Here is a 25,998-nt window from a genome sequence, read left to right on the forward strand (position 1 = left end):
CCACTTCGCCTCTGTCTTAATTCCACGCAGACCCCCATCTTCGGCCAAAGAACCCCTTCTGAACACGGATATTATTCAGAATAAAAACTTTATTTATTTATTTTTTGTTTAGTTTCTCAGAATGTGAGCAGCAAGGAATGTAGAACTCTCAAAACAAATCTAGCATTTTTCACGTTTACAGATTTTTTTTTTTTTCAGTTTCGCCGGATGTTACAATCCTAAATCACTGTTTTCAAAAGCTGGATCCTCTCTGGTATTATTGCATCATTACCGTTTTTATAAAGGAATTATATTTTCCTTTCAAATAAAAATTTTTTTTTCTATGTACGCCAATACACTATTGAACAAAAGGCCCAAGAAACCTTCTGAACAATCAGGGTACAGAATTTCTTTAATATAAATACGAACGGATGGGGATAAATAATATTTAAAACTTAGATTATTCAATGCTTGCAAAAAAAATATAAATAAATCTGACTGTTCACCAGCATACACACACGGAAAGACGTACACTTAGTCATCCTTGCACAGGGAGCCCCTGTTTCAAAGCGCCTTTGATTTTTTTCTCGCTCTTTACAAGAAGTGCAATTAAAAAAAAAAAAACTAAAAATTAAAAAAAAAAAAGTATCTGCTTCCCCTCGGGAGCCATAATGTACGAACAAATTCACATTGAAGAACTCGGCTAGAAAATTTGTTCATATACCCTGTTTCTGTTCAAAGAATAGAGAAGGTAAAGGGTGCAGGGCTCGCGGCCGAGCGAGGGGTGGGAGGAGATAAACATCGCTACTGATACTGACAGCCATTCCAGCAACCAAGATTGCTACGTCACATAAACTATAAAAACGCGTTACCAAAGAAAACAAAAAGGGGTGGGGGTGGGGGGTAGACGGGGCGGAGGAGAAAAAAGGGAGGGCAAGAAGAACTTTAAAACCAAACCAAAAAAAAGTAAACGTAGAAGAAAGGTGGGGGCAGAGGGACTCTCCTGGCGCGCAGCCCCGAGCCCACCATCACAGGTGGGTGAGCTTGGGGGCTTCCTGAATTCTTCCCTGAGAAGGATGGTGGGCGGTAAGGTCCGTATAGGTGGGGTGCGGCTCCCCTGGCCCGGGCCCGTGATGGTGGCCGCTGCCCAGCGGCCCAGCTCCCCCGTAGTCCATGGCTGCAGAGGCGGCGTGGGGGAGGTGAGTTAGGCCAAAAAGGGCAGGCCCAGAGTTGCTCATGGGCTCCACATAGCTGCCCCCCACGAAGACGGGGCTTCCCTGTAAGTGTGGGGTCCCATAGCTGCCGTTGCCCTGCAGGCCATGCGCGTGTGGGTCATAGTCGGGTGTACCCCCCGCTCCTGCCCCCGCCGCGGTGTAGCGCTTCTGTGGGGGCGGTGGGGGCGCGCAGCTTGGCAGGGGTGCGGGGTAGGAGGCGGGGGGCAGCCCATAGGAGCCCTGGGGAGGCTTGGAGAAAGGCGGGGGCGACTGGGGCTCATACGGGACGCTGTTGACCAGCGAATGCATAGAGTTCAGATAGCCGCCTGCGCCAGGGGGGACGGGGCTGCGACTTGGGGACTGGCCCCCTGATGACGTCAGCATGCCCTTGCCCTTCTGATCCTTCTTGTACTTCATGCGCCGATTCTGGAACCAGATCTTGATCTGGCGCTCAGTGAGGTTCAGCAGGTTGGCCATCTCCACCCGGCGCGGCCGGCACAGGTAGCGGTTGAAGTGGAACTCCTTCTCCAGCTCTACCAGCTGCGCGCTCGTGTAGGCGGTGCGCGCCCGTTTGGACGACGCCTGCCCAGGCGGGCTCTTGTCGCCAGCGCAGCTCTCCCCTGCGAGGACAGAGGAGACAGCAAAGGAGAATGGAAGAGAGCCATCAGGGGCTGCCTCAAGCCCCGCCTAGCCCCTGACTCCTCCAGGCCCCTCAGTTGCTCCAGGCACCAAGATCCCTCTGTCAGGGCCCAGAAAAGGGGATGAGGAACTAGGTCCCCTCCTCTGTCCTGGTGGGGAAACAGTGCCAGTAGCTGGGTAGCTAGCCCCTCCTTCGGTCAAGTTGCAAGTCACAAGCTTCCCTAAGGGAGGAGAGGTAAGGAAAGAAAAGCAGAACCCCCAGTTTGCCTTCCTGGAGCTATTATCTTTGTGAATCATTTACTGATCCTTCAGGCCTATCAGACTTTAGGCTCCCTGTGGGCGGGTCTCCCATGTTCAATCCCTTCACAGTAACCGGAATGTGGGGCACCTAATACACTGAATAAACCTTTCCCTAATTCACTGTCTGACTGAAGGATTGGACAACTTATTTAGTCTATCCACTGGAGATGGGTGGAGTGGAAGCCCTATTCTGAAAGGCTTTCTGTGTGCAAAGAAAGAGATCCCACTGAAAGTACCAATTTCTGGTGGGGTGACCCAGCCCCTGACTCTGGGTCTTATAAATTAGGGCTCTTGGTGTCATCAAGCAGCCTCCCCATTTTCACACACTAATCTTGTGCCCTCCTATCTTCCCCCTCACTCCCAAATCTCAGACTCTGGTGTGTGTGTGTGGGGGGGGGGGGGTGGCCCCAGATGCTGAGGCCTAGAGCAGAGTACTGGCAACTGGAGAAGGCAAGGGAAAAGGTAACCAAGATGCTGGGAAGCCCAAGACCCAGGACCTGTCCTTCAGTCTAGTTCCTGGAGGCCCATGTGGTTCCTATTAGCATGACAAGTCCAAATCCCCTCCCCCAGGAGATCTTTGGCTGCCTTCATTGTACTAAGTCTGAGTAAGGCCTTCCCAGAGGTAAGGCAGCCACTCCATCTACTGGAGCAAAAATTTAAAAATAGGCTCTGTTTATAACCAAAGCTTGAATTCTCACTTAGATGGTGACTAGGTGTGCTTTTATCCTGCCACATTTCAGTGTGGAGTAGATGTCACTGTTTCATTAGAAATGAGGACTTGTGGAGCACCTGGGTGGCTCAGTGGGTTAAGCCTCTGCCTTCTGCTCAGGTCATGGTCTCAAGGTCCTGGGACTGAGCCCCTCATCGGGCTCTCTGCTCAGCAGGGAGCCCGCTTCCCCCTCTCCCTCTGCCTGCTTCTCTGCCTACTTGTGATGTCTCTCTCTGTCAAATAAATAAACAAAACCTCAAAAAAGAAGAAGAAGAAGAAGAAGAAGAAGAAGAAGAAGAAGAAGAAGAAGAAAGAAAGAAAGAAAGAAATGAGGACTTGTGCTAAAAAGAGAGAGTGGAGCTCAGGTTTGTTGTGCCGAAAGGTCCTAACTCCAAAAGTGGAATAAGAAGGGATTCCAAGCTCCCTAGGCCCCACTTGCTCTTGCATAAGTCAAGAGAGACTCCCATCGGGTCTTTCTCTGGGGTTTCCTGGTCAGAGTCCTGTCACCCCCCCTAGTTGAAGGAGAAGGAGCAGTTTACTCTTGAAGGTGTTCCAGTGCTCCCAGACTGTACTGGCTGTGGCTGGAGATGGCTGGGGGGGACGGAGGGGATGGGAAGCGGGAGCCAGGCCAGAGGACCCTCCTCCAGAAGGCACCCGTTTACCTGAGCTGGAGCCGCTTGTTTTCTGCTTTGTGTTTTGCCGAGACTCTTTCATCCAGGGGAAGATTTGTTTGGCCACGGTGGGTGAGTTGAGTAGGGGGCTCTTGGCTGCGCTGGCAGGGGTGGGGTTGCTGCTGGCATTCTGAGGTGGGGAAACTGAAGAGGGGGGAGGAGGCGCAGCAGGAGCCGGTGCTGGGGGCTGCGGCGGGGGTTGCGGCTGCTGTGGAGCTGGGGGCGCGGCCTGGGGCGGCGGCGGGGCCAGAGGTGGCTCGCCCAGGCCTGGGGGCTGACTGGGCGGGCCGCTCAGGGTGCGCAGACACGCCTCGCTCAGCTCGTGCGCCTTGGGGTGGCCCCCGCCGCTGGTGGGCGACTGGAGGGAACAGGCGGGTCGGTGGTACTCGCCATCAGCGCCCAGTGCCGCGGACGCCGGGTACGGCTGCTGACTGGCATTATAAGCGAACCCGTTGGCTGCCTGGTAGGGGTAGCCACCGTAGATCGCGGAGCTGTCGTAGTAGGTCGCTTTTTGCATCGCGTTGTTTCACAATCTTGATCGCACACTCTGACAGGGGCTTGACACCCGTGAGGGCGCACATTGGCACGCCCCCGCGGTCACGTGACGCTCCGCCGCCAATGGCCGCCCCGCGCAGACCTGGGGGGGCGAGAATCGCAGCGCGGTGAGGGCTCCGCGCAAATCCATCTTACTCTCAATAGCTAAGTGACATGAAAGCCATAAAAGAAAAAGTGGTCAGCAATATTTAGCAGCACGACTTGGCCCCGGGCGCAGAGAGCCGCGCTATAAAAAGCCGCTGGAATTTACTGGCAGCTACAAATATTTGCTTAACTTGCGTCTGGAGTTGGGGGGTTTTCCGGGGAGAGAGGAGCAGAGTAACCGAGGGCTCGAAGCCCGGTCTCCAGAGCTGGAGTCCAAAAGAAGAAAGGCTGATGGGCTAGAAAGGAGCAGGGCTGAGATCCTTCCTTTCCAGGGAAGGAGAAACTTGGGGTGTCCCTTCATCTCCGCTCCTTGGCCTCGTCCAGTGAGACCCGGGGCTCCTTGCCTCTCAGGATCTTGGGGAAGGGGCCAGGGGGCAAAGGGGAGAGTAGGTTGCCAATTTGTTCTCCAGTCGCTTTAGGACTAATATTTGTCAAAAAGAGCCCTGACGCGGGGGGACTTCCCATCCAGCCCCTTCTTGGATCTTCCAGCACCCAACAGAGGTATGCACAAAAAACTCTGAAGCAATTGCCCTACTCTACCCCCGATGGATTTCAGAAGCTGAGCTTGTTAGGCAGTTAATCTACCCCTGTGCGGGGATATGACCTACCTCTTCCAAATGAGCCCCTTGTGGCCAAGAGAGGGGAGAAAAAAACTTTAGAAAGAACATCCTGTATGGGAGGGACCAATAACAACACTGGCTTCAGCAAGTTAAACTCAAATCCTGGACAGTTCTTTACTCCTTTCCTCTCCTTATTTTCTCAGGCAGGACCCAGCAAGCCACTCCCACTTCTTTCCCCCTGTTACAGAAGGTCCCCAGACCCTCCTGCCTTGGGCTTTCTGAGGTGCTGTTATTCAGGGCAACTATCAAATTCTACCTGTTAAAACATGATGGATTAGAGAAAAAAACCAACCCACCAGGAACCTGAAAAACCAGCGTTCATCTCCATGACCACGGCTTGAACTCTCCCTCCAACTTAACGATAATAGGTTCTGTCTTAGAAACTGCTATGTAATTTGATGTATGGGGGTCATTTGGCTCCGGACGAGGGATGGAAGCGCAAGCCATAAAATCCTGCCAGAGTTCCCTGATCTTTGTGTGCTGTTGTTGTTGATATTTGTTACTTAGCCGATTTACCTGCTTCAGAAACACCAAGCAAAGGTCAACCCTGAAAAACTTAAAAGCAACTGAAAGCCTCCTCAACCCTTTTTAAAAATTTACTATTTAGAAAGCAGTTTGCAGAAGTGAAATCTATGTTTTATTTTTGTTTTCAGCCGTTGCATGGTCAGTCTCTGGTTCTCAGCTGAGAGAAGTTCCATGTGAGTTCATATACACACACATACACACACATAGGATGATAGTTTCTCTAACTATTTAAGAAAACATAATGACAAATTCATAAAGAAAATGACTTAGTTCACACCCTAACTATGTATATTTCAGTCCTGGAGTCATTCAAGTTCTCTAGAAATTGCAGACACTTTGTTAACTAGAAAACACCATCCACCAAGAGATGATTACAATTCTGTTTTTAATAATGGGCTTCTCTGGATTTTATTATTAAACCAACAATCTGACCAACATCTGGAAAACAAGCACAATTAATTTTCCAAACCTCAATTAAAAATTAAGCTTCCCTTATCTGAACTTACTGTGTGTGATCTTGAACCCTGGAGTATTGTTTCTATTTTGGAATAGATAGGAAGCTACAGATACCATGATCGAAAATAATAAAGAATAAAATAAAATTTAAAACTGAATAGCAATCCAATGTCTCAGTTTCCTGTTCTTTCACTGAAAACAGTTCTTATTATATTTGGCAATGTTAATGTCTGCCATTATAAATTCTTAAGATACTAGGCCTGTGTAAAATAAAATGTCAGGTTAAGAAAATTACTCCAGACACTTGAGCAGCAAGATATTAGATAAAACAAAATGAAGGTGATTTTGAACGTGTAACATTTCAAGTGACTTGCTAATCCATTATCACAAGCTATATTGGCCTGCTGCTTACTTAAGTCTTTTCATCAGGTTGTGCATTGTCTTGTAAATAACAAAAATACCATGAAAAACCAAAGAGCATACAACAGTCCCTATAATATGAATTCACCTCAGAGATCCCACCAAAGTCCTCCCTATTGTTTGAGGTCAGCAGACACCTACCGTAGGGCCCACACATTTCCCCCCTCCTGCCCTCACCCCAGCCCCCAAAGTTTGCAACCTAGTAAAGAAGTTGGATATCTGCCAGTCTGGAAACTTGCTTTGCACCCGCAACCCGCCCCCCCCTCCCCCGCCCAAGCAAGGGCTGGGATGGGAGGAGATTCCTCCGAAAAGATCTGTTTCTGGACAATAACCCCCAGGTGCAAGAACTGAGAGTTGAGAAGGCTAAATTGAGTGCAGAAAGCAAACCCTATTGTCTTTCTGGAAGATCTGCCCAAATTCAACCTCCTTCCTTCAGATACCGCTCCCTGTTTCCACTCTTGCCCCTTCCTCAGCCTGCCCTCACCCCGAGTTTAAGCGGGAATATCGGGTAAGAGCCCCCCTGTCTCCTTTCCACCCTCCCTCCCTCCCCAACCCAGAAAAGTTGGGGCAGGGCTAGGGGAGAGGGAAGAGGTGGGGGCGGGGATGGGAAAGCGGCCTGAACTCGAAGTGTAAGGGTATCAGTCACTGCCGGGAAGGAAGCTCCGGCTTGTGAACTCTTCTTGAACCGAGATTTAAGTCTGCAGCCATAAATCACCGAGACGTAAACTCCGCCATTCAGCGCTGAGAGCGGCCGGTTGTGGCCCTGCTTACCTTAACTTCTGAGGAGCGCCGCGAGCGCAGGATCGGGCTCGGGCTGGGGCTCCGGCCCCCGGCCCGGCTCGGCCGCCCGGCCGGGTCCCCTAGGCGCGGGATGGGCACCGACCCTCAGCATCAGCCGAGACGGCAGGCGGGAGGGAGACCCCAAGGCCCGGACGCCGAGGCGCAGAGCGTGGCGGCTTCGCTGCTCCGGCAAGGCTCGCCCAGGGCGGACTGGGGCGGCTTGGACCCCCCCCTCCCACCCACCCCACCCACCCACCCCTCCCCCACACCCCCGCCCCCTGCCCTTCCCGAGGGCAGCAGCCGCGGCCCGGAGATAAGCGCTAGCGCGGCGCAGGGCTCTGCCTGGGCTAGTGGCACCGACTTGGGTATGTTTCTTATGAATATTACACGCGGAGCAGCGTCTGGTCGGGGGGGGGGGTGCGGTGGGGGGTGCTGGGGGCGGGCGGGAGGGGAGGCCGAGGCGGCTGGGGAAGCGCGGGGCGGCGTGGGGGATGGGGCTAAGGCGAGGGGAGGGACAGGAGCGAGAGGGGGAACTCGGCGGCTGCGGCGGCGGCGGGAGGAGGGTAGCTTCCCCCCCAACCCCCATCGCCCTCCCTCTCCTCGCTTCTAGGCGTCACTAAAGTCCAGGAAAATTATGCTAATGAGGACAAAGGGCTCTCACAAAGGGGCTCTCTAGCCGGTCTCTATTTCTTAGGAATCCATTTGAGAAACCACATAACGCCTGCCCAGTTGGGGTGCAAGGAGAAAGAGAACCAGGAGGCGAGTTCCCCAGACTTTGGGCACTTTACCACATCTGTCACCCCCAATCTGAGAACCTCAAAGGCACTCTTTGGGGGGCAGAGGTAGGGCTTCCTTTCTCAAGAGACCTCCCCAAGAGCCAACTGGGCTGTCTTTGGTTATATTTTTAGGCAAAAACCCTTAAAATTCTGGCAGCCAGGAGGGAAGTAGCTTGGGGGAGATGTCCATAAGCCCAGGCAGTGAAAGGGGATGCTCTGGGCTCAGGTACACACTAGAATACCTAGAAAACTGGATCTCCAGCTTTTAGGTGCCCATTTCCCCAGTACAGACAGGCAGCTCAATGGCAGGGGAAGACATAAAACTCTCACCCCAACGCCAACGGTGTCTATGATGTTTCCCCCTCAATTAGTGGTATACAGGGACCCTAAGCAGAGGAAGGGCCAGAGTGTGCCCAGCAATATTGCCACAACTTTAAGGAGGATGGGCTTCCTGCCTTCTAATGCCCCCCTCAACTCTTCAGAGTCCGAAGTGAACTCTGCAAGTCCGATGTGTGTGGCAAAAAGAGAAATGGAGCTTTCGTGCAATTCCAAGGTGTCAACGGCCAGTCCTTCTCAAAGGAAGGTGTTAAAAATATAAGTAGTATGTTTAAACTGTCGGGGAGCCAAAGTGTCACCTTAGAGCAAAAACAAAGCCAAGGGAAAAGGGAGAAATCAAAAAGCACTCCTGGCCAGGGTGGCCTCATGCATACCAATGGTTTTTGTCATTTATGGCTGGGCAAGATTTATGACTCGGCGCCCCAAAGCTGTAAACAGAGCACAAAACAGCAAACACTTGCTCCTCATGGCATATTGCGGCGTAACTTGAAAGGGGGAGCCGGGCAGCGTAGGAGGTGAGAGCCGCCGCAAAAATCCGCTCGGCTGCATTTTCTCTTCAAACCGGCCGGGTCGGATGTGGCATTTGAAGAAAGAAGGCGTGGGTCAATAATCAACCCGCACTTTCTCCTCCAAACTGCTGACACGACTCTCACCGCCTTCTCAGCTAAGCCAGCTGCAGGGAAGGCCAGCTTTCCGTGAGAACCTGCCAGGGGAGGGGAACTCCTGGGCCAAGATGGCCGAGGGCGCCGAGGTGAGGGCTGGGGCAGCTGGGGAGCATACCTTTTCAAAGGCGCCAAGACCGTGCCCGGCAAAATGCTGGGACTGGACTGGAGGAGCCACGGGACTATAGGGAAAGCTGGGGCGGGAGGTCGGGACAGGGTCCCCACCAGTCCCAGACTAGGTGGCTTTTGGGTGGCTCGCTGCCGCAGGCAGAAATAGGTCTCTGACCTCAAGTCTAGGGTCTGCCGTCCTGGCACGGAGACCTCAGGGGTTTGGGCCTCTCTGCTGAAATCCACAGGACTAACTTTTGGGGGCATGGCAGGCGAGGTGATTAAAAATAACAATTTATGATTGCTGAAGTTTTTTTATTTGTTATTGTTTTTTAAGAGAAAAATACCGCCTGTCGATATCCACTGTCAGAAATTACCCACCGCTGCCTCTGCGGTGCCTTTCTAGGCAGATCGCGCAGCCATTCACCCTGCTCGGCCAAAACCGCTGAGGTTTTCTTTGTGGAGAGGACCCCTTGGCTCCTCCAAACCACCCGCTCCAGTCCCTGTGCTCCCTGATGTCTTACCCGTGGGGACTAGAAGAAAACATTTTCTCAGGACTACAAAAATATCTGGAATAGCGAAGGTGTGTTAGTGCCTCTCTACCCTTTACAGGGGCCTCCCTGAGAACATGTCTGGGAGGGCCTGGGGCCGATTCAAGGCTGTCTGTGCAGCCCCGGGAGAAAGGTGAGGCAAAAAGAGGCATCGGAATCCGGGAATGGGGAGGAAAATTAATGAGGAAATACACTTGCCTGTGAGGGTGCGGCTGGCATTTTAAGGGTAACAGGGGACTCGCCTGTTTTGTATTGCTACAGTTCAGCTATAACGGAGTGCCTTTAGCTCTTTCCATGAATGAAAAACCAACGGGTGCTCTGTAAACTGGCCTGTTGGTTTCTTCTCACTGTGCACACTTTTATGCAGAACCAGTGTGAGAGTCCATCCCTAGATATTTATTCCGCTTGCTGGCACTGAAGTGACAATAAAAAGATGCTTTTAACAAACCTCTATTCCCTCTCTCGTTCTTTCTAGCGAAACTATATTATTTATGAGTCTTTAACTGGGTCAAAAATGCGCCAGAACTGGGTCATAAATCATACGAAATGCTGACAAGTAATTGAACAGCAATTAAAGCTTACATTTTATTTCCAAGGGGTGTTTTAGAGCACTTGAAACGGCCTCAGTTAAACACGGTTAGCGCGGAGGCCGGCAGCGGGGGAGGGTAGAAGCGGCCCTTCCGTTCTGGGGATGTAAATCCCACTCAAGTAGGGGAAGCTTGATTTGATTTTTTTTGTTTTCCCCAAGTACAGAAAGAAATAAGATTTTTTTTTTTTTTAAGTCATGGGCAGATCTGATTCCTGACTCCTTGTAGACACCCCTTTCCTCTACTCCAAGCTCTCCAAGTGCAGAGGAAAGTGAAGTTTCCTTCACCTTTTCAGGGAGTTTTTATCCTTCCCAGGAGCACTGGGTCTCCAAAGTGCAATTACCACGGGCTTTCCCAGTAATTTGGAAGCACAGTTTAACTCTCATCTGCCTCTGTCCTGGCTGTAACACTGTTCCTGGGGTCTGAAGCCCGAGACCTGTCTGCCTCTGCTTTCTGTGGACTCTGCCTCTGGAATTCTCCTTAGCCCAGGTCGCAATAACCAGTCCTTAAAACTCTGCAAGCCAGCTGGGTGTGTTACAATGGGGTGTCCAGGCCATGCACAATATGAAGCCCAAACCCAGGTCTAGCTCCCTCCTCTCCAAAATTCAGCCTAATAGAGCTTCCGGGCGTTCCTCAGACTTACCCGCCACCCTAAGCTAAGCGTCTCCTAGGTCTGAGCCTACCCGGGTAGAGAGGGTGCTGGGGAAACAATGGTGCATCCTCTGGGGTCTGGCACCTTTGGTCCCGCGTGTGGGAAAGCGCGTCCTACAACCCAGCACTGAACAAAGTGGCCCAAAGCATCATCAATAAAATGGCAGCGCATCTGCACACTCATTGATTTCCCTCTTCCAACTGCTCCGGCTGCCCAAATCAGCCTTACCTCTTCAACCCCGGCCGCCCCACAAACGTCTCCGACCCGGAGCAATTCCTCTACCCATCCACGCAGCCCCCACCCCCTCCTGGCAGTCTAGCCCCGCTAGCGCGGCGCGGGCCACCTCGGCGTGATCGGCGCTTCGGGACCCTCCCTCCGCCTGGGGCTCAGCTCCTGGGACTCCAGCCCGCTGCAGTGGACAAAGCCACCTAAGCGCTGGAAGCCACCGGGCTTACCTAGTAGCCGCCAAGTGCCCTTTCCTTTATACCCCCAACACTTCCCAGGGAATTAAACTCAGTCTGAGGCGCTACTGGGGATCTTTCAAGCGGTTTCGGTTCTACGAGAGAAACAAAGGAAGAGGGGCTGAGGGTCCTGTTGGTGAACCAGGGTCTCCTCGCCTGACCTTTGTCTCTCACAGCCATAACTCACTCTAGATATGAACAATCAGCGGAAATACCTTAAAATAAATTCCATCCTCCTGGTGTGGCCTCGAGTCCCATCGGCTAGCTCGCCCAGAACCGCTCCATGAGCGCTGAAAACTGCAACCCGCTAGGAGAGTGCTCTCCGGAGAAGGGAAAGAAGGAGGAGGTGGGTGCGTGGGGGTGGGGGAAAAAGCTCTCGCTGGGTAGAGAATCTAGAAAACGTAATCACAGGCGAAGCCCGCCCGGGTCTCCGCTCCAAATGCCACAATAATGCGCTGTATTATGTGCTCACGTGGTCATACGTCAACTTAAATCCTTTTATTTGAAATAGGGAATCACTGAAGGGACTAGGTTTCCAAGCAGAACATTCAGCTTTGGGGGAGGGGAAGTGGAGAAGCTTGGCCAGTAGTGGGGAAGAGTTTTGTCTAGGGCAGTGGGACAATGGGGGCATAACCCCCTCAACATGTGCCATACTAGGCCACTTATCTCCACTTACAGTTCTTTACAAATGATCCAAACAGAAGGGAACAGAACGGCAATGCTGTCCTCATTCTTAGAGTCCATGTAACTGTAGTTTTCCACTCACGGACAAGCTGAAGCCTGCACGTCCAGGCACTCGAGTCTCCTCTGGCCCTCCAGCCAGTGCATCAAAAGGCAAAGCCCAGGCCTTGTTTCCAGAAGAAAACCCAGTAATGACTGGCTTAGTTGGTGGACTCCCTCATGGCCTGCCATTGTATAGAGTTTGCTAACACCCACGCTGTACACCACACCACTGGAGAAACCCAAAAGGCCCCAAATTACCTGACAAAAGGCTAAAGCACCTCCTCCAAGTCCAGTTGATTTTGTTCAGTGGGACCCCTCTAGGAAAGAGGTGCTTAGCTGGAAAGTGGTGGGTCAGGGTTTTGCAAAATACAGAAGGACTCAGTGCCCTGGTTATACCTACCCTTAGACATGTCCTCAGTGCATAGCAGGAGTGATACAGGAAATTGTAGGCTTCTAACAATGGAAAATGTAAGGGGGGGTTATCTAATTGACTCTGTAAGATAAATACATACACACACACACCCTTTATTGGCATCCCTTGGAATTACCTACAAGATAACCTGGGACCTTCTTTGCACATGGGTCTGTCTACCCTCCCCTAAGACAATTCTGTCCACCAGCAGAAAGCTAACTGGATCAACTCTGCTCCAACAAACAACCCCCCTGTTCTACTCCTGACTTCTGCTTGGTGACATTGTCCACTGATTTTAACACTTCACCCTCCAGAAAGTTCCTCTTTTCCCGTCTGAGTTTCCAAACTTCGGGAGTGCTCTCAGAAGTAGTGAGATCCTCATGCCTTATTCTTTTCTTTCCCTAGAGTGGATCTTCAGCTGCCTGGGCCTTCTAAGTGTGAGGACTCGCTTATAGTAGCCACAGAAGGCTGTGCATGATCCTGCCCCTCCCCTCCTCCCCTGCAGGGACCTGGTGAGAACGTAAGGCCCTCAGTTAGGGGGCCTGGTCATTGGGGGTGTCCAAATCAGAAGGGCAATAAAAGAGGAGGAGACATAATCCCTTGGAAGTGAGCCGTGGCCTATGCTAGGGGCAATATTCCAACAAAGTTCTGTTTGTGGTAGAGCTGGGAAAGAACCTCTCTGTCAACTGTCCCAACTCTGACCTAAGCCACAAGCTGGAAAGTGAGAACCCAAAGTGAAAAAACCTGCTTCTCTTAGGTATGGGGGTGGGGGATAGGACCAAAGGCTGGTACCCAAAAAGCACTCTCCATTCCCCCCAAAATTCAGACCGCTAATACATTGTCTTCCGCTCCCCTTATGCACCCTTTCCCATCCCAGCAGTGCCAAATATTTCACACTGAACCCTCCTGATAACCTAGAAAGGACCTGGAAGTTTTGCCAAACCGCTGCCAAACTACCCTCTGCCCCAACCAAAGTTTCTGCAGAGACTTTGACTCAAAGATGAGTCAGGGGCCCCCTTCAGAACTCTCTGAACAGTCTGGAGCAAATCGAAACTCCGAGGCCATAAATCAATGGGAGAAGTATTTGGTGCTGCTTCAGAGAAATGCCTTAACGCCAGCAAGGCCCCAGCAGCGGCATCTCAGTTCTAGCCAGGAGCCTCCATGCCGCTATTAACAGCCCAGTTAATGCTCCAACTGCTGCTTAACAATTAACATTAACGACTTGGGTTGGAATGGGGTGATTTGGTGGGATGTGAAGGGAAAAATCTGAGGGAGTCACAGGAAATGTAACTTTTGAGGTGAAAATAGCTTCCCTAAGAGAGACCTGGGTCTGGGCAGGCCACCAGGGAACAGGCAGCTGAGAGTCCTCCCTCACCACTCTGAAATCCACTCTCCTTGAGTGAGGCTATGGGCTTTTTTTTTTTTTTTTTTAAGATTTTATTTATTTGACAGAGAGAGATCACAAGTAGGCATAGAGGCAGGCAGAGAGAGAGGGGAGGGGGAAGCAGGCTCCCTGCTGAGCAGAGAGCCCAATGCGGGTCTCGAACCCAGGACCCTGAGATCATGACCTGAGCCGAAGGCAGCGGCTCAACCCACTGAGCCACCCAGGCGCCCCGAGGCTATGGGCCTTTTAAAGTTCCCTTCCAGAAAACAAGAATCGATGCCAAGCATGTAGGCCCAGGCTGGGAAACCTAGCTGCCAGTCCCCTTCTTTCCACTTACTCCTCCAGGCCCCAATCTGACCAGTGCTGGGGACACATGCCCTGAATCCATTTCACAAGAGCCAAAATAGGTGAAAAGTTGCCTTGGAAGGAGTAGGTGAGCAAGGATACAGAGCTTTGGTCAATATTTGCAAGGCTGTTGGCAGATTAGATATATCTGTATTCAAACACTGCAATCTGATTTCTCTGTCAAAAATACACTTCACATTTTTTCCCCTTTAGTTAACTGTAGTGGTTTTGTTACTTAGCATCAGGTAAGGCCTGCTTAGCACCCCCACTTTTTGGTGGAGGTTAGAGATCATTATTTAACGTGAGATATTTTCTGTGGGTTCAGCTGCAGTACAAATGGGCTCCAAATTCTCTGGATACATACGGATCTGTATATCATTTTATACACATGGTCTAAAACTCCTGCAACTGTGTATCCGTGCCATGTTCTGTTGTGCACAGAGATGCAAATCATAGGCACACCCTGAGTTGCAAATTCCTGAAACACTCCACCTACCTACACTTGATATAAATGGTCATACAGTAGCTGAGACAGTAACCCAGCTTTACTATTACCCTGTTTACTTTCCATCTGATAAAATAATAATTGTATCCAGAACACCAGATAAGCCTTCAGTATTGCTGAATAGCATGTTGCAATTAATGAACAACCTGCTGTCTATTGGGGGAGCAAATTTTAGGGAAGACAGAGGCCTAGGGGAATAGAAAACAGGAACTCAGAAAACTTTTTAAAATAAATAATTCCTGAAAGAACAAAGCAAACCCATTCCTTCATACCAAGCTTCTGAAAGCTATTCCGGCAGCCCCTCCCCCAAATAGGCACGAAATTTATGGATCTTTTACAAGGTAATAAACCACAGTAATTACCTCCCTGCATTCCCAAACTAAGAGAACAAATTAAGCCAGAACTTGAAAAGAATTTTAAAGAGTTTTCTCTTGTTTCCAGTAGGAAAAGAAAACGCAGAGACCTGGAAGACCCGTGCTTTTCCCGTTGGAAGAACAGAGGATTAGCCCGGCCAAAGGAACAGAGAAGACCCCGTTGCCTGCATTGGAAAGGTAGTAAGTTTCCTCTCGCCAAGGAAAGGCAGAAGAGTAAGACAAACTGCATAGCGGCGAGACAAGTTTCCTCCACGCAGATCTGTGCCTGACGGCCATTCTCGAACTCACAGTCTCCGCAGGCGCCGCAAACAGTGTACGGAGGAGAACGCCCACGCAGGGGCCGTCGCGCCCGTGGCCTCTACTTGCTTTTGCCCCGCTGCTCCGTGCAGCGGTTGGTTTGGAGTTTACCCGAAGAAAGAAACAAACCCCGTTGACACCCCCTACCCCCACGCATACACATCTTCGGTCCCGGCAACTGCCCCTTCTGCACAACGCGGGCGGGCTTCCGGAGCAGACTCTTTGTCTGCCTGAAGCCCCGCATTCGCGGGGAGTGCAGCTGAAGGGGACCCAGCTCCAAAATGCCTCCGAAGTTAAATATTGACCAGAAGCTCTTTCAGAGGCTGCTGCTCTCCCTGGAAGGGTAAACCCCTTCCAAAGGCCCGTGCGAAGCCCCGCGGAGTGAAGAGTTAGCGCAGCGCTTACCTCGAAAGATGTTTAAGACTGTGGCAGTGATTGTCTCCAACCCCGGGCACTCGGGGAATCGCCTTTTCCGGTGTCCGGGCGCTCTGCGGACAGATAAACAGCAGAGGGTAAACCGTGGCTGCGAAGGAAGGGAGTTGGAGAACCGGAGTTGGAAGTGCTGCCGGCACGGGCGCCAGGCTGGCCCCCCGGGTGACGCGGACACGGAGGAGTCGCCAGGGCACTCGTCCATGAGGCGCACTCCTTGCTTGTAAGGGTCTAGTCTAAGAATGGCCTGAAGATGGTGATTTATTTTTGTAAAATAAATACATACTCCATCTCCGCACCCGCATTCTCCCCGTTCTTTCTTGGGGGGGGGGGCGGTGAGGGAAGGGGGTAGGGGAAGGAAATGGACAGGCGGAAGAAGATGGGAAGGTGGAAGAAGCTTTGCGTTGGTGCCAGCTCTGCTCGGAGAGCTCCTCACGCACCTCAACTTGGGGGAATGTGAATGCACGCTTTATTTTCTTTCGCTAACAAAGGGAAGCCCTGTCTGGGAGCATTCAATCACGGACTCTCTTGAAACCTCACTAATAGTGTTCATTTCTGTTTGGCGCGAAATTAGACCCCAGCTCAGTCCTTGGGCCGGAGGCAGTTTTGAGAGGTTTTGTCTTCTGGTTCATTCAAGCCCTGGGTGCGTCACTTCTCGGTCCCAGTGGGCTGGCGGGACTACGGCAGCGCCTATTCCCTCAGAGCAGGGCAACCATGGCTGTTGGAAATAGGGGTAAATGGCAAGGACAGAGACCGTACAATACCAGGTCCGGGGGCCCTATCCAGCCCGGCCTTACACAGCAGCAACAAGCCAACTGATGCCCTATATCTGCTGCCAACTCATCCCTCAAGCTATCTGCAACTCTCTCTTGCTCACTAGCAGTCAGTCAACTTTTCCGGGATGGAGAAGACGCTGAGCAAGGGAGGAAAGAATCCTCCTCCTTGCTAAACCTGGGTTTGGAGAAGTTCTCCGCTGGCTGGGACTCTGTTGGGTGGGCTGCTTCACAATCACATCCTCCACTACCATTTTACCCAGGCAGGGGTAGCCTCCCCACACTCCAGCCTGCCCCAAACCACTCCTCGATGCCTATCTCCAGCCCCTGCAATCTTGCTGAGAGCCTGAGAGGCTACCAAAGACCTGGCAAGCCACCCCCCACCACCCTCAGGCTTCAGGACCCCCCAGCACATTGAACAAGTGGCCACAAATGAGCAACTAGTTGCCCTCTGCCACCACCTCGACCTGCAGCTCCCACCCTCCATCAGGCACTTAGGACTCTGAGGCCACCCTGGGCCCCCCTTTCTCTTGTTCAAACTAGCCCTCTGTATCCCCAAAGGGAGTGCCCGGGCCTTGGAGCTCCTGGAGTGACTCCGAGCAAGGTGAGGCTTAGCTACTCTTCTCCGTGCCATTCAACTTTGCTCCAGAAAGATCTGCTCTGCCACCATCCAGCACCCCTCCCCCACCCAACGACGCTGAGGAGTATTGTAATTATTATGGTTATTATTGTTGTTGCTATTTCCTTATCCCCAAGTCATATATTCATGGCTGCTGTTCCCCATAAATCGTTCAGACTAATGAGTCACAAAGAGATGCTGCCCAGGTCTCTCCCTCTGCAATGGCCACCGCCGCCGCCGCTGCCGCGTGGCCTCTCTCTCCGCGTTTTTGGCGCTCGCTTGCTCCCTCGCTCGCCCGGCGCAGCGCGGGTGATTTATGAACACCGGGAAAATTGAACAAAGCCGCGCGCCGGTCCTGTGGTATCTCTGCAGCCTTCCCCAGTGTGAATCAGAACATTACCAACTGTCTACGCATCCGTCCCACTCCATCACTAAAGCCAGGCTGTGACCGCAGAAAACCCAGCCCAAACTCACGTTTCCCAGGACACGGCGCGCTCCCTGGACTTGCAGACACCCTGAAGAAAAAGCCCCAAGACCCAGCGTGGGCCCGCCAGCTCCGGTCCTCCCCGCCGAAGGGCTCTCTTCAGCCCTCCTGAAGGAGTTAAAAGCCTTTGGAGATAAATCTGAGGATGTGTGTTTTCTTAAAAATCAAATAGGAAGTTGGGGGTCTCACTTCTGAGAGATTCATTCCTAGTGAGGCCCTGACGACTCCGATCCATTCCTGAAGATCCGCATTAATTATTTAATGAGTCACGTGACCTCAAAAGATTACAATTTCAATATCTCCCTCGAACTGGTGCTACACCTTTATCTGCAGCAACCACCATCCTTGTTTGGCTCTTTTAGTTTCCAGGCCTCCGGAAGCTGACACCCTTGCTCCTTGCTCGGCTCCGGGACCAGCGACTGCCATGAAAATCCCAGGGCCAGCAGAGTAGAATTAGTCAATCTGGAAATATAAGCCTTGTGGACTGTGTGGTGCCCACCCCTCTCCCAGGCACTCTGGCGTCTATTCCCTCCTGAGCCCAGAGAAGAGCCCACTTGTTTCAGTGTCTTGGCTAAGGCATTTTGGTGCCTCCTGGGGTGCTTTGACCGCGGATCAGGCAAGAACCCAGCCTTCTTCCCCGGCTGCAGCACACCTGTGGCCACCCATGTCAAGTGTAAGCCCAGATGCCCACGTCCATTCCAGGCAGAATAGGCTTCCAACAGAGCAAAGATGGCTGTGCACTTACCCCTCTCCAAGGTGAGACCCAGTTTCTATCCAACCTACACATTCACTGACATGCACATAGGGGGACTTTCAGCTGCCTTAGCTTCCTCGTGGGTAAACTTAGAAGACTGAACCAAAATTGTCACCAAGTCTCTTTCATATCAGACATTCTTTCAAAGAGGGATCTCTTTTGGCCCCAGCAATCAAGTCCAGAGAGAGGGGAGCTCCCCTGAAGGGGTGAGGGGAGTTACTCCATGAGTTTGGGGCCTTGAGAAGAAGAGATGCCAAAATTCCAAGACAGAAGGATCAGACTAGAATGTTCCATAACAGCCCGAGCAGCCTCCCTGATGCTATCAAGAAGTTAGAACCCACATCCTTTCCTCCTCCTATTTTTCCCAGCCCATAGTCTTTTGAGAGAGGAAGCAGAGTTGTTCTTGGCCCCATGCTGTACAATATAGAGAAGGAGCAACTGGAGCAACCCTTGGGAACGGTGAGCCTATGCTCTTCAATACAGGACCCAGGCTAGGGATGAAGACCAAGGGAGTGCAAAGAACAGTCCCACTACTTGCACAGAAGCCCCACCCATTCAGATGGGAAGCCCCAGGTTTCTGTTTGCTACATTGATTCTTTGGGGTCTTTCTTTCCTTTCATTCTAAAGAGAACCTGATTAGTTTCTATGTTGAAACTGCTGGAGGGAACCCAGCAGTGAGAAGAGCAGCACAGTTTGGATGCTTAGGAGAACAGGGAGACAGAGTAGAGATGGTGATCCCCAACCCATGGCGAGGAAGCTGAGAGGTGGGGGGATTGTGGGCACCCTGGGTTAGCTGGGTATAGAGTCAGAGATGCTGTGCAGAGGGCCCTCTCCCCATATATCTAGGTAATCTTCCCATGAGCTCCATCCTGGGTATTAAGTACTCTACTATGCCTGTCACAGTTGAACTCCTGCTGTAATAAAACACCGGGTATATCGTAGATTTCAGCAAAACTAGGAAAGAGAGCCTGCAAAGTGCCATTTTTCTTCAGGGGGGAGAGTGTTAAGTACTTAATTCAAACTGTGACCATTAAAGTGTCTCCTATCCGATTTAGGTTGATTTCAGATGTTGACAAAACTTTTATCTCCAGAGTCATGCACAGCTTGCTTGGCTCTGTGACTAAAGCAAAGGAGTATGTGTTAAAGGGAAGGAGGGAGAAAGAGAAAAAGAAGAGAAGCGCATGTGTAAGGGTCATTTTGGTAGGAGAATTATAGAGCTTACACAAAATACTGTCTTTAAAGGTCAAGGGTTTGAGGGGCCACTAGGGTTCGCTTTAAAAAAAAAAAAAAACAATTAATGAGATAGAAAATTTGTCCTCTGGGTGAACTCTTATGGTTGCCCTAGCAAAGGGAAGACAATGCATGATTTTAAAGCCCAAAGTGGGATTTTCTAAGCTGCTATAACAAGCTCCCTTAAAGAGGGAATCTAAAACAGGCAAAACACTGTAAAGAAAGGACACAATTGCTTGGGTCATCTTGGATAATTTTGGCTTTGCAAAACTTACCAATACCTTAATAATCAAGACAGTTTGGACAAAAATGCCATTTTGTCCTGGTATATTAGAAAAACAATCTTTCGATCCTTCTCTTCCTTTCTTGGATAGGCTATAAGAGCAAGTGAAAGAAAGTTATCCCTTTCATCCCCATACAACTGCCTCCAGTATGAAGCTAATGAATGCCCTTATACCCCTCCTTCCCTACAAAGGAGAAATATAAGAATTTACCTTAAATGATGATAATCTGCCATTTGAGGTTTTGCAGCTTGACACTCAATTTCCACCAAAAGTCTAGGCATTTTTGAGCAGACAGCCAAGATGCTGCGTCTTTGCCCGAGACCATATTATTTGCAAGAAGATCCCTCGCTTCTCCACAGACTTTTCCCAGAGAATGCCTTTCAGAATTGCTGTTGAATTACAAAGAAGTATTTATTGTATGAGGTGATTAATGATTCCTGGGAAAATTGCTATTTTCAGCGTGATTTAATTTCGTTTTACAAGTGCGTGTTGTAGGGGGAGGGTTAATAAGTTTCAGCAGCAGTCGCAGTCCCTCCAGAAATCCCTGGCACCCGTTCACACCGGATAAAATGCACTTTATGCCAGTTTTGGCCTGACTTGGGAAGGCGTGTACGTTTGCCCCTGAATTTTCTTGGGGAGAGCTGGAGGCCCCTCAGAGACTGGTGTCCACCACCCTCCTCCTAGATATGATTCGTTCATAGGTAGGGAACTGATCACCCTTGCCTGTATCACACACAGGGCAACAGCGGCAAGAGGAGGAATAGCACTGACCGCTGGCTAAGGGTTTGACACTCATGGGAAAACGTGATTAAAATTCCTCTGGTATAGTAAAGGCAGGTGAGCGCCCCCTCCCATCTCTGCTAAAATTATAACATGAATTAAATACTGCACCCATTCACTTGGCCAGGTGACAGTTACAGTCTGGGACTGCCCATGTGTTGGTTTTCTGAATCGTGTTGCAGAATCCTCCCTTTAGTGACAACCAAGTCTGAATCCTCTTTACTGATTTGTAAATCAGTAAATAAATACTAGAGTTAGAGATTGAGACGTAGGTTTTGATTTTCACCCTTTGAATCTAGCTCTTTAGTTTGGGCAGAAAGATCCAGGAGCATTTGGGGAAAGTTACCCTAGCTCAAAGTTTGGCTTTTTTCCAGCACTGAATATTCCTAGGTCTACCTTGCTTGGGGTACATTTTGGGAGTGTCATTATGCTTTTTCTTTCCTCAAAAACTTTGGAGGGTTTACCTGAAAAATTCAGTTTATTTTGAAAGCTCTTGCTTCTGAAAGAAAGAGAGAAAGAAAAGAAAAACAAAAACCCCCAAGCTGTAGTTAGCAAAGAGAACCTTAAAAATATCCAAGAAACAAAAAGCAATCTCAACTCTCTACGCAAACTATTTTTTTTTTAAATCTCCAGGGAAACAGGCAGATTAAGTGTGAAGGTGCAATAAATACCAAAGGGACCACTTCTTTCCAAGTGTGCTCAGAGTTCAGCGTGTAGAACAGCTGCAGAAACCCCTGGGCCCTCAGCATTGCGCGGTTTCACCTTTCATTGCAGGGAAGGACACGTTTCTATGCCTTACACAGACTTGAAGCCTGAAAGCCTGGCCAAGTTTGGGAAGAAGAGGAGCCCTCTCAGAGCTCAAGAGCCTCCCTGCTCTTTGGAACTTTTCCCACAGTGGGTCAAACTTGACAAGAGTTCAGCTCGAGTTGAACACACTCACACAAATTATGTGAGCAGTCAGAATTCAAGTGAACATAACTCGAGCTATCTATAGGATTTTTACATGCAAGGTCAAACATCTCAATCCAGAGAACTTTTTTTTTTTTAATTAAAAGTAGGAAACACACAAATGTGTCTTAGAACTTTAATGGTTTTTTTAAACAGAGTTTATTCTTAGCACATGGCTTTTCTATATAGCCACACCACAATTTGTACAGTTGCACATGGGTCTAAATGCACTCCCCGAACCCCCAAGATTGTGCCTCAGAGTAAGACAACAACAACTCTACAACAATATTTTAAATAAATGCAAGGAAGGAAAACTAACATGTGTCACATCTACCATCAAGGTCTATACATTTTGAGAATTAAATAATCTTGTGAGGTCCACAATGTCTACTCATTTATTCAGTTCAATACAAGCTTGTATGAGCTGCCTTAATGTGGAAGGGGGAGGTAGGGAAGGTGGGAAAAGGGTCTGTTTTCTTCTGCTTGCAACAAATATACATATATGTGTGCCTAGTCAGTATGGGCTGTCCAGCTGGGTTTAGCCATCTCAAAAGTATCTGTTGCCAAGTGGTCCTTCTCAGGTACCCAAACCTGCAGCCTTATTTACGCCAGCAGGTTGATGCTGACATCAGCCAGCATCCTGGCTATTGTCTTCTCTTAGGTGGCAACCAGCACATACTCTTACCGACATAATGTCTTCTATTATCCTTTTCACCAAGTTGGGTTTTGTTTGGGGGTCTGTTATGGTCCAGACAGGTAGGAGTATGGGGAAAAGGGCAGAAGAGGGGGGGAAAAGCAGGTGGGGGAATGAAACTGGTCTAGATCTCTAGAAGATTATATGGAGGAGGGAATGGGTGTGGAGGCACCCTGGTGGGAGTGGGGAGGCAGGTGAGGGCTCTGAGTTTGTGCTTTCCCTGGCGGGCCTGCTGAGGCCGAGGCCGAGTTGGAGGACCGCATCTTAGTGTTGGGCAATTTGTGATCTTTCTTCCACTTCATCCTCCGGTTCTGAAACCAGATCTTGACCTGGCGCTCGGACAAGCAGAGCGTGTGGGCGATCTCGATGCGGCGCCGCCGGGTCAGGTAGCGGTTAAAGTGGAACTCCTTCTCCAGCTCCAAGACCTGCTGTCGGGTGTATGCGGTTCGAGAGCGCTTGGGCTCCCCTCCGTTATAACTGGGGTTGACTGAACGCCCATAACCCCGAAGGAGAAGGCCAAGGAGGAGGGAGTGGAAGAGAGGGAAAGGAGGAGGAGAGAGAAGGTGGGGTGGGGAAGAGCAATTGGACATCATCATTATATAATAACCTGACACCAAGTTCACGCAAGATACATAAAACGGCAAAGAAAATGTTTCACAGGCTATTGACAACGGGAAACACCCGAGAGCCATAAAGAATGGTGCTGGGCATTGGGGCTGAAGAAAAGCTTCAAAGACACATGGCCTGAAGCCTCTGCCAGGGCAATTAAATTTATGGGGGCTATAATTACTGCCCTAACAGTTTGGCATCTCGTAAATCTCTCGATAAAGGGACCCCGGGTACAAAAGGGTTCTCACGTTAGGATCAGGCGGCTGGCTGGCGCGCACACACCCACATCCCACTGTAGCTCCGGCCAGATGGGGGCTCCCCTCCAGAGGCCCCCTTCCCCTCAGTCTCCTCTTCTGACCCTCGCCCCGACCCCCGAACCCCAGCCCGGCCCCAGCCCACCCTCCCGCGCCTCCCCAGCGGCGCCACGTACCGGCGCTGACATGGATCTTCTTCATCCAGGGGTACACCACAGGCTCTTTGCCCTTCAGGCCGGGCGGGTTCTTGTCGGCCAGGAGCAGCGGGCACGCGGGGGCGCTGCCCCCTGCCGGGACGCCCGGGGTGGCTGGAGCCGCCTCGCAACGCCGCGGGGGTGCAGGGGGCGCCGGGCGATGCTGAGGGGGAGGCGGCGGCGGGGGCTGCCGCCCCGGCGGCAGGACGTGGCTCGCGTGCAGGCCGTGCGCAGGACCCTTGGCTCGCGCCGGGGGCTGCTCGGGCTGTGGCTGCCGCCCCGGGCTGGCGCCACCGCGGTAGCCATAGGGGTAGGCGGTGTCGGCGGCACCATGCGCGGGGTAGAGCGCGGCCGCAGGGTAGGAGGGCTCGCGGGCGGCCCGTGGCGCGTAGTAGGAGGCGGGGGGCTCGCGGCTGTTGCCCGCGTGGGGGAGCTGGGGCTGTTGCGCCGGCAGGTGCTGGGCCGCGGGCGCTGGGGGCTGCTGGTAGCTGGGGCCCCCGCCTGGGCCGCCGTCTCCGCCGCCCGGGCCGCTGTGCTGCGCGTACTCCTCAAAGGGAGGGAACTTGGGCTCGATGTAGTTGGAGTTTATCAAAAACGAGCTCATGGTCATTAATTTGTGAAGTGCAAAAATACTAATTTTTCTCGCGTTGTCGTTTTTCTGGGCTCGCCGAGGCCCCTCCCCCTCCTGCCTCGCTTCCCATCCCCCCTTTCCTCTGCTCCCTTCCCCTCCCCCGCTGTCAAGCGCCCACCCCTCCCCCTCCCCCTCCCGCTGCAGCCAACGCCACCAAAGTTCGCGCCGCTCCTCCCCCCACCCCCCTCGCGCGCGCGCTCGTCTCGGTCCCGCGCGCGCCCCCGCCCTGTACCTACCACGTGACTAGCCCCCGCCAATAGGCGCGCCGCGCGCGCGGACCCGGATCAGGAAGCGCGCGGGCGGGTGATGGATGCGGCTGTCCGGCCTCCGGCGGAGGGAGGGAGCTGGAGCTTTGGTCCCCCCCAATTCCCCAACTTCGAGTCCTGCTGGGAATTCGGGGTCCGCCAGTGCTTCTGGTCCTTTGGACGCCCAGGCCGGGCCCTTTTCGTGCCGTACTTCTAGCATAGGCCTCGGGGCAGCCGGGTGACAGCGGCCCAGCGCTGACCTCGGGCCCAGCCTAGACTGGCCTGGCGTCTTCCAGGGTTCGAGGCCGGTGTGGGGAGGAAATGGCGTCGAGACCTTGGAGGTGGCCTGGTTTTAATCCTGGCCCCTGAATAAAACGAATAAGGCCAACAGACCAATTTTTTTCACCAGCTGATCCTCTTCCTCACATCGTGCGCTAGAGATCCCCTGCTTCGAGAAGCCCGGCAGGAGCCGCAAGGGTGGGTGGGTGAATAGCTGAGAGAAGTGGGCCCGTGGTTGTAAAGCAAGGCCGTTCCAATATAACCAGATGGGCACTTTTCATTTTTCTTCCTTTTAGAGACAGAATCTATTTTATTTTTTTCCTAAGAAAAATCAAAACTTTTCTAATAGCATCTCATTTGATGGAGGTGTCGATTTGAGAGTTAAACACACTTGCATTTACTAGGCGCAACTGTGAGAGAAAACATAGCCCAAGGGGGGGATAGGTAGCAGCGACGCCTCCACAAAAATCGAGTTTTGAAACCAACAACTTCCTATTTCAGAACAATCCCCAAACAAAAAAGCTAAGGACGGAATAGGCACTGTGCCCAGTCTGATCGCTGACGGTCTCTTTTCCCGCTAAGAATTCTATGTTTTGTCTTCAGGATGCTGCTTTCTCGGGCTGTATTTGAGGCTAAAGTTATATTTACAGGATAATCTATAATTTCTGAATTGCTGAAAATTAGCATATTAACGATAGCAGCAGTTCTGGAAAGGAAGGAGAGAGGACTGTTGCCTGCCATTTGGTAATTGAAATTTGATGGGTAAACTAATTACGCCATTATTAACAAATAAATTACATATTAATTCCACCTAATGTTGATCTTTGAAGTAAATACTGATACCTTACTCCTAGTGTGTACTTTCCCTTTCATTTTCTGAGTAACAGACACACCTGGATCCTCTACTTGTCAGCCTAGATGAAAGCAGTGCAAACTAGCATAGTCACCATGCTAAAAATAATTTCATATTGGCATGCAAAGCAAGAATTTTTCAGCTGGTGCACCTTAGTTGAATTTTCAAAGAGCAGTATAAACAGCTTTCTCACAACTGAGTCTGGACTGCAGACAAGGAAAGTTAAAGCCTAAGCCTGGAGACACTTCAAAAGGAATGTCAATTCTATCTTCATTTATATCGCTTACTCATATAAGTTACTAAATGCTGGAATATATCCATTTGATGGATAGCCATTTAATGCTTAGCCACATAAAGCCTATTATATGGGACTAATCTTTAAACTAATTTAGGAAAAGAGGTTAAAAAAGGGATCATGTTAGCTTTCCAACTGGAATCACCCTGAAGTGGTACAAAGAGGTTTTCCACATTGGATGTGTGTCTCTGAAAAGTGCTGTGCATCGACAAGGGGCACCCTGAAATTTTTTTTTAAATGAAATCTGAGCCACAGACAGAAATCAACACTGAGCGTAATCTTTAGACATCCTCTCTAGAGTTGGGGGGAAATCTAGCTTGTGATAGAGCTAACTAAATCAGTTATTTCTCTACAACAAGAAAAAAATATGTGCATCATATTTTATATATTATTTTATATGAACAATATATACATACATAATGTAATTTACAAAACGTGGCTTCCTAAGCTTCAGGGAA

The 25,998-nt window shown here is 50.9% G+C and overlaps 2 protein-coding genes and 1 long non-coding RNA gene across 12 annotated transcripts in view; 1 reads left to right on the top strand and 2 right to left on the bottom strand.

Moving 5' to 3' along the window:
- Window positions 1-71: 71 nt before the first annotated feature.
- HOXA3 (homeobox A3) overlaps window positions 72-25,998 on the bottom strand; it is a 45,776-nt gene continuing 19,849 nt past the window's right edge. For 2 of the 10 annotated variants that reach the window (XM_059171417.1, XM_059171416.1), the window contains exons 3-5: window positions 15,177-15,673; window positions 3,504-4,149; window positions 72-1,813 (exon numbers count right to left, since the gene is read on the bottom strand). In XM_059171417.1, coding sequence (XP_059027400.1) covers window positions 1,008-1,813; window positions 3,504-4,029 — 1,332 coding nt within the window. In that variant the 5' untranslated portion in view covers window positions 4,030-4,149; window positions 15,177-15,673 and the 3' untranslated portion in view covers window positions 72-1,007. Of the gene's footprint in view, window positions 1,814-3,503; window positions 4,150-4,819; window positions 4,990-7,003; window positions 7,401-11,360; window positions 12,249-12,268; window positions 12,322-15,176; window positions 15,932-19,968; window positions 19,990-25,998 lie in introns of those variants that run through there. The other 8 variants (XM_059171415.1, XM_059171420.1, XM_059171412.1 and 5 more) reach the window with 8 other exon arrangements.
- LOC131829543 (uncharacterized) lies at window positions 13,918-15,912 on the top strand. The gene is made up of 2 exons (XR_009352903.1): window positions 13,918-14,855; window positions 14,956-15,912. It is a non-coding gene; the product is annotated as an uncharacterized LOC131829543 (long non-coding RNA).
- Window positions 21,609-23,970, bottom strand: HOXA4 (homeobox A4). Its single transcript, XM_059171428.1, has 2 exons — window positions 23,220-23,970; window positions 21,609-22,667 (listed from the first exon to the last, which is right to left on the bottom strand). Exons 1-2 carry the CDS (start codon window positions 23,845-23,847, stop codon window positions 22,321-22,323), a joined length of 975 nt encoding a protein of 324 aa, XP_059027411.1. The 5' UTR covers window positions 23,848-23,970; the 3' UTR covers window positions 21,609-22,320.

Source organism: Mustela lutreola, chromosome 4 (assembly GCF_030435805.1).
Source record: "Mustela lutreola isolate mMusLut2 chromosome 4, mMusLut2.pri, whole genome shotgun sequence".
In the NCBI taxonomy this organism is placed as follows: domain Eukaryota; kingdom Metazoa; phylum Chordata; class Mammalia; order Carnivora; family Mustelidae; genus Mustela; species Mustela lutreola.